At 48.5% G+C, this 13,169-nt stretch overlaps 1 protein-coding gene across 2 annotated transcripts in view; it reads right to left on the reverse strand.

Moving 5' to 3' along the window:
* Positions 1 to 13,169, reverse strand: part of PRICKLE2 (prickle planar cell polarity protein 2) — a 327,787-nt gene that overhangs the window by 28,321 nt on the left and 286,297 nt on the right. For both annotated transcript variants that reach the window (XM_029917658.1, XM_029917659.1), the window contains one exon: positions 12,117 to 12,992. In XM_029917658.1, the coding sequence (XP_029773518.1) occupies positions 12,117 to 12,992 (876 nt within the window). The remainder of the gene's footprint in view (positions 1 to 12,116; positions 12,993 to 13,169) is intronic.

Genomic DNA, 13,169 nt, shown 5'->3' on the forward strand with positions numbered 1-13,169 from the left:
GTCTGCAATCATTCCCAAAGATTCAAGCATCAGAGCTCCCCAGTTGTGGGCCTCAGCTTGGGTCTGGATTACTGACGTCTATGGACCCGCCAAGCATCATGTCCATCCTTCCCTTCTTGCCCTCTCCTCCCATCCCTGTACGTGACGGGTTTCTGAGTTCCATTCCATCGTCCCTGTCCATGCTAAGGGAGCAATGGGCAGAGACAGAGTTAAAAGGAAGGTGGCAGGAGGCGGGCACTCGGGGGCATCTCATAGAGGGAGTAATAACTCAAATATTGAGTTTGACGTGTGCCTGGCATGCAATTAAGTGCTTTCTGCATATTACTTCATGATTCACAACAGTCCCATGTGTAGACATTGATATTCATGCCCTGGGACGCTGAGGAGGTGAGAGATTTAAGCTACCGGCGTGAGATCACATAGCTATTCTAGATTTCAACCAGGTTGGTTTGATGCTTCAACACTAAACCTCAATGTGTGCTGCAGCTGGGGTCAGAACAAAGAGCAAAAAGGCTCTTTCTGCTGCAGAGGAAGTTTCTGGAACACCTGGCCAGGGTGACTTCCTGGTATGACAGCAGCCTCTCCTCAGATGTGTTCTGAATGCTTTCCATGGGACGTATCATTTCCAGTGCAACAGCCCGAGTCTAGACCAGCTTTCTCAGCCTTGGCACTACTGGCTCATGGGACCAGATGGTTCTCAGCTGGGACGGAAGGTGTTTTTCGGTGCCCTGTAGGATGGTTGGCAGCGTCCCTGACCTCTACCTACTGGAAGCCCCTAGCTACCTCCACCCCAAGTTGGGACCATTAAAAATGTCTCCAAACATTGCCAAATGTCACCCCTAGGTGACACAATCCCTCCCCTCCCCACTCACTCCTAATGAGAACCACTGACCTAGGCCACCTCATTCACACTGGGAGGGCATTTGTATACAAATGTGTATCCCAACTAAAGAGAACTTCTCCCTTGGCCTTTTGATTTTTTATGTTTATTTCTTTATTTTGAGAGAAGGAGAGCGAGAGCATGAACACATGCATGCATGAGTTAGGAAGGGAGGGAGAGAATCCCAAGCAAGCCCCGTGGTATCGATGTAGATCCCTACAAGGGGTTCGATCCTAAGAACCATGAGGTCATGACATAAGCAGAAATTAAGAGTCAGACGCTTAACCGACTGCGCCACCCAGGTGCCCCCTCCCCTGGTCTTTTGACCCAGGATCCAGTATCCAGACATAAAGGAAGAAATTTAAAAAATGTGTTATTCTAGGCTGTTCTCATCTTCTATCCTCTCCCAGCTCCAAGCTCAATCTGCTCCCAAGGAAAAGATACAAGTAAAGCCCGAAGTGGACTTTTCTGCCTTTGAAAATCAGCACCTCTGGCTTAAAAGGCACCCATCAGGAAGTCTGTTCCTGGAGGGTGGAATACCGTGGAAAGTCTGGACTGCTCACTGCCAGGGGGGCACAGAGTCACTGCCAGGAACACTGTCAGCGAGAGCATGCACTGGAGTAAGTCCTCACAGGCGGCCTTGGACTGATAACACCCTCACGGGGGGCAGATGGGTCTGGGCAGGAGGACTGACTCCCAGAATCCCTGAGACTCTGCACAGGTGACAGTCAAGGGTCTGTTCCAATGAAAGGCCCAGAGAACAGAAATACACCAAAGGACATTTTCTACCGCTTTCTGCAATGAGCAAACCGAATAGGTTTTGGCCCCCACTCCTTGTCCATCAGAAGAATAAAAGAGAAAAAAGAAGGCAGGAGCTGGGTAATCTGCAAACTGGGACACCAAACCCCCGGGCGGCGAAGAGTTGAGAAAGGCTCTTTTCTGGAACAGAAGAAAAGAATGGGGGAAATATGCCCGCTTTAGCTCAGTGGATGGGGGAATTTGGCATGACATTTTTAAACTGTTCAAAGTTTTTGGACCAAAGAAAACACTAGGCTTTGTCTTCGTAATTTTGTGTTGGAAGGCACAGACTTTATCTTCTAGACGGTGCCCCGCCTGTTTACTCAGCCTGATTTGTGACAGCTGCCTCCCAGAGACACGTCGTCTGGTTCTGATTTGGGAAGGGCAGGAGAGAGGGGGTGCTTGGCGGAACATAGCTGGGAAAAACACACAGACAGCTAGCTACCTGCGGGTTTAAAGTGATGCTCGTGAAAATTATACGCAGTTAACCAATCAACCAACCCACCTCAAATTCATAGGAAACTTTGGTCTCGAGCCTTTTTATTTTCATGTTAATTTACAGCAGAAACAGGCCCCCTTTGGAGGTGAGAGTGTTTTATGGTCCACTTTTTCTGCTGCTGCTGCATTCAATGACAATACCAAGACCACCAAATGCCCTTGGCAGTGATAACTGTCCTTCATATTCAGTCTATACAATGTAACCAAGAAACAAGCTGTCCGTGTTTCAGATAATGTGCTCTTAATGTCCTAAGATGCTATTTGCTATTTGATGTCAGGGACTTCTTCAGAGCTTTTTAGAAGCAGCATAATCTAATTTTTTTTGTCTAAGCAGGAGGCTAGACTCATGGCTAAGGGAAGATGTAAAGAAACACCATGGGAGAGAAGAAAGTTCTAACCACTGACAAGCTGGCGAGAAGGCTGATCACTCAGGCACGAGGCGAGGAGTCTGGGTTTCTCTAGCTCAGTGTTCCTTAAATTTAGCAGGCCTAAGAGTTCTGTGGGTGCGTTTGTTATTAGAAATGTTGATTCCCAGGTCTGGGCCCTGAGGGATTCTGTTCATGGGTCTGGAATGGGCCCAGGAATTTGCACTGTTGACAAGCATCCCAGATTAATATAAAGATGAATAACATGTAGGTGGTCCCCCGGTTATTCTAACTGATGGAGGGGATGCGGACTGTTTGCATGGAAACCAGATTCCCCAAAGCTGCCTTGGGTTGTATTAGGAAGTGGGTTTTGCTTGTTGGTTTTTGAAAGAGAGAGAGAGAATCCCATGCAGGCTCCACACAGGGCGGAGTCCAATGCGGGACTTGATTCCATGACCCCGAGACCATAACCTGAGCCGAAACCAAGAGTCAGATGCTAAACTGACTGAGCCACCCAGGCGCCCCAGGAAGTGGGGTTCTAATCACATTCCTTTCCAGTGCTCTGGGAGGCACATTACACAAGGCAGAGGAGGGGTGGCTGGCACAGAATCACTGATGGGCCCCCTAGTCCCACCAGAATATTCTGTGGAGGAGATACTCCAATGAGGTCAAGGAGCTGGCTAGAAACAGGGCCAAACTATTTAGAGGGTTTGATTATGTTTATAAGGAAAGAGAGTCAAGAAAGAACATTTTGTTGATGTAAGTCAAAAGAAATCAAAATTTAAATACAAATCAGTTCGGGAACCATCTAAATGTCTAATTCCAGAGATGCGGTGACATCCATTCAACTGAATATGAATGCAGTCATTTAAATGTGATGCTTACACATGCTATGAAAATAAGCTAATGACAGAATGCAAATGAGGAAATTCAGGACTCAGAATATTCAGTATGTTTACAATTCAGAAAAATTAACGCACAGTATATAGGGAAAAAAACCTGAAAATTTACCAAAATATTAGTGATAGTCAAGTGGTCAAGCTGGGGCATATTTTCCCTATTTCGATCTTAATTTTTCTCTTGTACATTTTTCTAGTTGCTCATACTTAAAAATATAAACCTGTGGTGGCTGGGTAGCTCAGTCGATTGAGTGTCTGGCTTCAGCTCAGGTCATGATCTCATGGTTTGTGGGTTCAAGCCCCGCATCAGGCTCTGTGCTGACAGCTAGCTCAGAGCCTGGAGCCTGTCTTTGGATTCTGTGTCTCCCTCTCTGACCCTCCCCTGCTCACACTGTCTCCCTCTCTCAAAAATAAATAAAACATTAAAAAAAATTAAAAAATATATATAAATAAAAATATAAACCATAGACACCTGAGATTCAAAGCCATTTTCAGGTGGATGGGAGCTAGGTCGTTTCCCTTTGTGAGAGTCTCAAATTCAAAAGTTCCAAGAGAAATGTACACAGGTTCTTTAAAAATCTACTCTACAAAATCCTTTACTCATCTGAAGAGCCCATCGGCCCCCTGCCTCCACCCTGGGCCCATTTTCCAGTGTTGCCTTTTCAGTAAGAAAAATGAATAAAATCAGCAGTCCTTTCTCTCCTGTCAGCAACACGGTTACTTACTCTGGGTACAGATGACTGCTCAGCCCAAGGAGGTTATAAATAAGCCTCTCGAACGGTTATTAAAAACCAGGACACTGGAAACATTTCTCTGAAACCCGAAAATTTCAGGGAGACTATGACCTATAGCAGGGCATGTGTCAGCCCCTCCGGGGTGAGCTCTGTCCTGGCTGGTCTGTCCAACACTCCCGGACTCTCTCACCTGATTCTGAGAATATCCTTTGCTTCCACACATACCACAAAATTGACTCCAAAAGAGAAAGATGAATAGATTCTGCTGATATTCACTCTGCTGGTGTGCATCTGGCCCCTGGTCTGTGAGTCTGGTTCAGAACCATGTAATACCAGCAAGAGAGAGCAGCTTCCCTAAGGACCACGGGGAAAGTCATCCCGTGGGATCAAGTCAGAAAACTGGGTCACACCCTCAATGCTGAGCAGAGGTTTGGGCTCTGTCCAGTCTGTCCCTTGAAAACATCTCCTTGGGGCGCCTGGGTGCCTCAGTTGGTTAAGCGTCTGGCTTCGGCTTAGGTCATGATCTCACAGTTCGTGGGTTTGAGCCCTGCATCGGGCTCTGTGCTGACAGCTAGCTCGGAGCCTGCTTCAGATTTTGTGTCTCCCTCTTTCTCTGACCCTCCCCTGCTCGCACTGTCTCTGTCTCTCAAAAATAATAAATAAAAGACATAAAAAAATTAAAAAAAAATCTTCTTGCTGGACTGAATCGCCCACCTTAAAGTCATCACAGGGATATCACCCCTGTCTCCAGAAAGCCATGGCTAATACACCTAATGGACATTAGACATCAAGTTCCCATTAAGGGGCTTCTGGAGGAAGGAACCAGATCTGCAGTCAGTCCCAGAAGGACAGGATGCCTCTGGCTTCAGAGAAGACACCCATACTATTGATGTCTTAACAACACAATCCTATTTCCTTTGAAGACACTACTTTGATTTCTCTGTGGGAAGCCCATCTCTGTTCTCAGCTCCTGCAGTGCAGAGGGCTTGACCCCACTGCCTCAGTTCCGAGACGGACACATGACTCTGACTGGACCAATCAGAGCCAGCATTCCCTGGCTCCTCCCATCACAGCAGTTGAAAGAATTGTTAGGTGACCCAAGCTGGGCAAATAAGACTCAGTTCTGGGACTTTTGGTGACACTATTAAGAAAGATGAGCTCCCGTTCCCCTTCAGCTGGTGCTAATGGATAGCCTAGAGCTGCCACCAGCCATCTCCACTTCCCCTGGGAAGAGCCCACCTAGGAATGAAGCCAGATGGTGGGGAGAAAATGAGACTAAGAACCAAAATTCTGTGACCTTTGTAGACACTGATTTCAAAACAACAACAATATCAACAAACTATATATATATATATATATATATATATATATTACAGCAGTTGAGTTGGGATTCTGACACTTGCAATCAAGAGATCTGTAATTCCTGTGAACACGGACAACTCCAACCCATTTTCCAAGTAGACACCAGGCTGGCCCTTGAGACCAACGGGCAAGACTCTCGGTTTGCTAAAGTGTAATTCCAGGCTGAGCCACCCATCCTTCTCGGTGGAGGGAATGAACGCAGGATCTGGGCCATACAATTTATGAGCACATCGGAGGTGTGGCCACTCAAGTAATGGGCACCAGCTGGCTCAGAGGTTTCCCCCGACAATTTAAATAAAGAAATTGGGGTAGGAGAGGCATATCCAAGCTATGCAGAGGCAAAGCAGACATGTTCCTGCCCAGAATTAAATATAGAACTGTTTTGCCTTATGAGGATTAAAAAACATTTCAGACATTCTTGGTAAAGTGAGCTGATCCAGTTGTCGCTTCTAATCGCCACACCGTCGTTTCTCATTCTCATCCAGTTTGCCACTTACCAAAGGACCCCCTAGCAATCAACAGGTCTTGGTGTGACACAACCAAGTGTCCCTGGTCAAGCTGTGTAGGCAATACAGGTGTGGAGGTGCCACAACAGTGCAACACTGATCAAGGACAAGGGCTTCTGTTTCTGCTGTGTTTCTACTTATCCAGGCCAATGACACATGGGCTTTCAGCTGATGCTGGCCTGGGTCAAAAACCACAGAGTAGGCAAACTTCTGTACATTCCTAGGTTTTCGATTTGATCCTCTTCTGTCTCTCAGGACCCCTCCCCCAGGGCCCTGTAAACCTTGGCCAATTTCCTCTCCTAGGTCATCATAATATCCATCCTCTCCTCTGAGTCCTCACTGTTGTTTACACTGTAGGCTGCCTTGCAAGTCGTTATATTTGCCACACATTCCTACCACAGGCCCTTTGTACATGCTGCTCTTGCTGCCTGGACTCCTTCCCTTATCTCTTAGGCATCACTTTTTCAGGATACCCTCTCTGACCTCCCTGACCGGGCTATATCCTTCTTAGCCCACATTTACCACAATTTCGTATTATATAATTAGACGCTTATTACTCTCTGTTAAACTGCACAGGACTGTGAGGGGCAGGAAGGTAAGCACCTTGTCCACTTTACGTCAGCACTGCAGCCCTAGCACTTTGCACAGGCCATGGCACCTACTTAATCATCTTATCAGCTAATGGCACTGAGCACTTAGATGATTTCAGGCACTCTCCTAAGTTCTTTACAGGAATTAACTTATTTAATTCCCACAACAACCCTATAAGGCACTGCTGTCATTTCATTTCAAAGATGGGGACCATGAGTCACAGAAAAGATAAGCCAGCTGCCCAAGGTCACCACACAGGTATTAAACCACCAAGTCCAATTTCCGCCTCTGGCAGACTGGTCGCAGCTCATTCACTGAGCTATGCCTCCCAGGGCAGGCGCTCCCATCACAATGGCGGACAGAACAAATGAACGAACAAACAGAAATCACCCTTTCTTTCCCCCCATCCCCACCTGCATTTCCTTCCTTTAGGCCCCAGCTCTGCCTGACGCAGCCGCTCCTACAGCATGTGGCTGATCCTCAAGCAAGAGCCGTGTTCCCAGCCGTGTTCACTGCTGTACACCAGGGCCCTTTGCTGGGGACCAGCTGACCATCTCCAGCTGTCCTTTGCTGTGGCCTCTGCCTGAGGCGGCCAGTCCCTGTTCAAACTCTGCTCCGCACCCGGCCCCAGCGTGACCAGAACCGTGGCCCTAACTTGTACAACAGCCCTTCTCTCCATTCTGTGGGCGCCTCCTGCCGGAGGCCAGCCCCTGGACACTCTCTGCTCTGGTCTCCAGGGTCTTTACGTGCCTCTGACCTTGGCAGCTCACCTCGAACTGCCTGGTTTGCTCCTGCCATGCCGGGGCCAGAAAGATATCAACAACCTGGCTGTGGCAGGAAAAGAAATCCTGGTCCTTCCAGATATGGTCACTGTGAAATCCTGATCCTGACCATGACCCTACCTGTGAGGATTACAACAGACAGGTCAAGAGCAAGGGCTTTGCAGACTGTCACACCCAGATTCGGGTTCTCGTGTCAGTGGTGACCACGGGGAGGTCACAACTTCTGTGCATCATCAGGTTTCTCTCATTATTACGAGGACTGAAGGGAATGTTACATGTGAAATCCTCATCACGTCAGCCCACACTCTGTGGTCTTACGGTTGTCCTCGATTACTCCCATAGTCACCATCCACGTGTGCCGTGCTGTGCTGATTAAGGACACAGGCCTGCAGCTTCACTGCCCAAGTGTGAATCCTGCTCTTCCACCTCCAGGCTGTGTGGTCTTGAGCTATGCATAGCCTCTCCGTGTCTCACTTATGTCATCTATGAAATGGGAATATCAACAGTGTCTACTTCACAGGGATACTGTGAGTTCACGCAAGCACTTAGAACTGTACCTAGTACGTGACCAACACCCACTAATGCCAATTGTTGATGCTGTTACTGCCACCTGCGCAGCTGGGACCATCCTGGCTGCAAGCTACTTGGGAGGCATGGTCAGGCAATGACAGGGTCAAGAGCTTCTACAACCTACGCCCTAATTCTATTTTCACACAGCGCTCACATAAATGGTGACGGTGCTTGCCTGACTCACTCTGTGTGAGCGTAAGGGACGGACTGTGTTTTCCAAGGAGAAGGGATAGGATGCTCTTGGTTCTAAACAAATTGGAAGGTGTCAAAGCCCAGGTTTAAGGCTGGCAAGCTACTGGGGCTGTTTTTCCAGATCTGTTCAAAGGAAAAATGCTGCCTACGAAAAGATCATGCTTTGTGCCTGGGTAAACATTACCAACTTTTTCAATGACATGATTTAGTGACCACGGAAGAAAAAAAATTCCATCATCCTGAAAACTAGCCCTCGCCTAAGGATCAAGGTGTTTTGACAAAGCCTCCTCTGACACATACCTGTTACTTACAGACTGGGATTTCAGGATTTAGAGATACACGGCTCTGAGCACTGCCTTCTCAAAAGACTAGGGAATTGTCCACCAAAATTTAAATGCAAGCGTGGGGGTGGGCAACAAAATGGCTGACTTTCCAAGTCTAGTAAATATCATGTCTTTGGGGGGGTGTGTGAGTGCATGTGTGTGTGTGTGTGTGTGTGTGTGTGTGTGTGCATGCACAGGTGCGCAGCATAGGATCTGGAAGGCTATTTAAGCTTCGCTCCAGGTTCGAATATTAGCGGCCATCTTTCTTCCGTGCTGCTGTGTCTGACAGATCTATAGAAACACTGAGGTACAACATGCATTTCTTTAGCTCCCTACTTCTCAGGCTGTCCACATGCTGGTTTAAAAAAAGAAAATCCCACAGGAATGTTTTCAAGCCTAAAAATGCAAACCTGCACAGCTGGGGAAGCTGGGAGATGTCAGTAGCCAAAACATTCCTAGAGGCCAAAACTGCACCAGTTTGTTTGAGGTAAGAAAGGAATACTAACCAAAAGTATCAGGTAGCCATTAGAGAAGGTCTTCTGTGTCACAGGCTGAATGAACGAGTTTAAATGCATGATCATGTAAATCTCCCAAAAACACTGTGAAGGAAGTACTGTTATTTACCAAATTCTGTAGATGAGGTAATACGTCTTGGAGAATGTCAACAATTTATTCAAGGCCACACAGCTCCGACATCATGAAGGCTGGATGTGAATTGGTAACCCCAAAATGTTAACTGTCGATTTGAACACCGGGGCTCACGTGAGAATTTCCAAAAAGACAAATGATGGGGTTAAACGTGTGCCCATCCTACAAGATCACTTCCTCCACCTGTGCTGTCCAACAGAGTGGAGGTCCGTGTGGCTACTGAAATCAAACGTAATTTCACATTCCGCCCCTTGCTGTTGAGCACTTAAAATGTGGCTAGTGCAGCTGGCAACCTGAAGTTTTAATTTTATTTAATTTTCATTACCGGAAGTCCCGATAGTCTCATGTGGCCATTGCCTCCACCGGACAGTGCTGATTGGCGTAGCAGTTTTAGCCGCATCAGACGTGCTTCAGGGACGCTTCACCAAAATCTCACAACAGCGGGGCATGAGGTGCTCTGCCCCAGGACCCAGAGCAAATCATGGGGATAAATTCCTTGCTTCTTCTTTAGGATCAGAGACAGTATGTTCTTAAAACATCACATGGCCTTTCCAACATCTCCCAACACCCAGATCTCCTGATTTTCTCCTATGTCACAGCATGAGGGCAATAAAGTCTAAAGAGACAAACCCAAGAACAATTGTTCTCAGGCAGTGGTTGCATCAGTTTTAGCAGAGGGGGGTGGGGGAGGGGAGTAGTGGGGGGCGGAGGGGTGACTGGTTGAAATGCAGGTTCCTGGGTCCCTCTCTTGGGTTCCATGTTTGAAAGAAACAAGCAGCCAATGTAGATTCTAATGCAACTGGGCTAGTTTCAGAGGCTAAATTACATATTTATCTCCTGGCCTCTTAAATACTGATAGCATATACATTTTTCGAGAACAGCACAAACTGGGCTGGAAGCCAGGCAGTCATCACTCTGCACTAATTGCTCACTTCTGTGACATCAGGCAAGGTGCTTCGTCACTAAGGCCTCATTTTTGTTTCATCTGAAACAAATTACCTGCTATTTGGCCTCTAAGACAAATGAGAGCACAAATGTGAAAGCATTTAAGAGGGATAAGGGGTTAAAAACACACTGTACAGACACACTATGGGTTAGAGACATGTTTTGCTTGTCTTGCAGAGAGTTTAGATCAATTTTACATTTTTAAAAATTCACATTTTTAACTTGTCTGGAAAAACTGGAATGGTTGGCAACTCGGTATGATTAAGAACATTGTCCTGGGGTCCCAAGCACAGGTTCAAACCCCCACTTGACTTTTTTAAAGCTGGGTGACTTTGGGCAAGCCATTCAATTTCTCTGTGCTTCAGTTTCTTCAATGCTAAAGTGATGATCTTAATAGTATATCCACGTCAGAGGGCTGGGAGACTTTTATTAAGTGAGCTAATATTTATAAAGTGCTCAGAACAAAGTCTGGCACATGGGAAGAGCTATAGAAGTGCTAGTTAAAGAAATAAATATCTTTGCACATGCCCGCCACCAGCTGGAGCTGAGCGCTGGCTGTCATCACCAGATGGGGTTGACATGCGCATGTTTATCACATGTGCCACCAGGACCCATTTGACAATGGGGTCCCTGATGTAAGGGTGTTCTGCCCACACGGGGCAGACACACTTAGTGCATCTCAAAACAGTACTTCTCAGTTATCCATGGTGAAGGGCCCATGTTTTAGTTTCAATCCATGGAAGACAGATAGGTGGTCCTTCTGAGCATGACTGACACAGAGCACCACCACATGCAACTCACTCGTGGGTGCCACGCCACCCTGACTAATTTCTACCTGCACAGATGAGACAAGCCCACTGAGCATGCACGTGGATGTTGCAGCAATGTCAAATCGTTCTAAGAGTTTCTTTTTTTTTAATTTTTTCTTGTTTTTTATTTATTTTTGAGAGACGGCGTGAGCAGGGGAGGGTCAGAGAGAGAGGGAGACACAGAATCTGAAACAGGCTCCAGGCTCTGAGCAAGCTGTCAGCACAGAGACCGACGCAGGGCTCAAACCTATGAACTGTGAGATCATGCCCTGAGCCAAAGTTGGACATTCAACCGACTGAGCCACCCAGCTGCCCCAAAAGAGTTTCTAAAAGTCGTCATTTTCAGCACTTATCTCGCTGCGGACTGTGGCTTGCCTCCTCCCTCAGACTACGCTTTGAGGAGCGCCATCTTAGAGAACATCGACACCAGTCTTCACAGGCACACAAACCAGCTGGGCAATTTGGCTGGAGAGAGCAGGTATTGGATTCTCTCCCTCTCTCGCTCTCCCCTCTTCTGTCCTTCTCAGTCGGCCTGTCTTCTCTTGTGTATCCACATTTCTCTTTATCCACACATTACAGTGAGCTCCCTCATGAGACAATGGGGCTCAGAACAGCCTTGGAAGCTGTCGTGGATGCTCTAGTGTCTCAAGCATTACCCACCTTTGTGAGTAACACTCTTCCCCTCTGCCCCCAAGCTCACAGCTGCCTCTGCTTCTGAATATTGTCTTTGGTCGATAGCACCTGCTGAGCCCTATGGTCACATCCTTCACAACCTCCTCCCTGAGCTGTTCTCCAGCAGCCCGAAGCCAGAGACTGAAGGACATGGTGGTGTGGGACGTCAGCCCCTTTGTCGTAAGAGGGAGTCAAATGTATGACACAACTCGGCCTCCAGATCCCCAGTGGGATCAGGCTGAAGTGAGACTCCAGCCCAGATAGCACTCTTTGTCCAGCCCCTCCCCCCACCCTGGGCCATCTCTCTTCCTCCCCTTCCCTGGGAGCATGCCCTGAACATGCCACAGGTATCTTCACCCCTGTCTCAGGTTCTGCTTAGAGGGAATGCGATCAAAGACAGAGGCCATCTGAAACTGGGGTTCCCCATCCTGGACAACCTGTTGGAGGAGGGCACACGGCAAGGACAACATGAAAGTCCTGAAGATCAGCCGGAGGTCACCCAGAGACTACCTCTTGCTCTTTCCCAGGCGAAGAGAACCTACCTGTTGCATTGGACAGCGCCAGCGATTCCATGGACCCCGGCGGGGTCTGCTCGGTGGGCATCATGTTCTCAGTGTATTTCAGGGAACTGATGGGATGGCGGGTCCGGCACTGCTGAGTGGATATGCCCCCTTCCTCCTCCTCTTCCTCCTCCTCGTATTTGGGGACCGGGATGCTGCCTCGGGTTTCACTAAAGCTCTGGCTGGACATATCGCTGTAGCTCTCCTGTGAGCGCAGCCTTCCCGGGTAGTAGTCCTCGTGGCATTCCTTCATGAAGCTGCCGCCGTGCCCCTTCATGGCCAGTGAGGCGCTCCTTTTGGGGTTGCTGAAGTGCTTGCCCCACATGTCGGGCTGGGCCCCGGCCCCCTGCCCTCCCGGGCTGTAGGAAGTCCTGATGTTGCACTGGCTGAGAAGCTGCAGAGGACTCTGGGACTGGTTCTGCTCCATCTTGTTCCCGTAATGGTAGGGCTCCTCCCGGCTCCTCCAAATGGGGTCCCGGTTGAGGCTGGGTGTCTGGCTGGACAGGCTGAGCATGTCCATCTGCAGAGACAGGGGGTCCACGTCAGCTGACAGCCGGTTGGAAGTCACCTGCAGCTGGCTGTGCTGGGTCAACATGGGCTCCTCTGTCTTGCCCTTGTTCTTGCCGATCTTGGCACTGCGCCGGGACTCCTTGGCCCGGGCATTCTGGAAGGCTGAATCAGATGAGTCCGAGCCATTGGGGTCCTCTCCAGCACTGCAGGCCCGGGAGCAGAATATCTGGCCCTGCTTTGGGAGGAATGGCCGCCCCAGGAGGGATTTCTTGCAGTGAGCGCAGCAGAAACAGGTCTCGGTGGCATGCCAGTGTTGGCCGTCGTAGGTCATCTGGCCTTGGTCGATCCCTGGGGATAGAAGAGACATGGAAGAGGCTGACAAGCCACTAAGAGCCTTGAATTACCATGTGAAACACACAGCATCCTGGTTTGGCTCTGGGTTCCAAATACGACAGAATAAACTCTCAGGACCCCACACAGATGGTATTCATGTCCTACTCTGAGAGCCCCCTTGTTCTACCAGTC

This window comes from Suricata suricatta, chromosome 12, assembly GCF_006229205.1.
Source record: "Suricata suricatta isolate VVHF042 chromosome 12, meerkat_22Aug2017_6uvM2_HiC, whole genome shotgun sequence".
NCBI classification, from domain to species: domain Eukaryota; kingdom Metazoa; phylum Chordata; class Mammalia; order Carnivora; family Herpestidae; genus Suricata; species Suricata suricatta.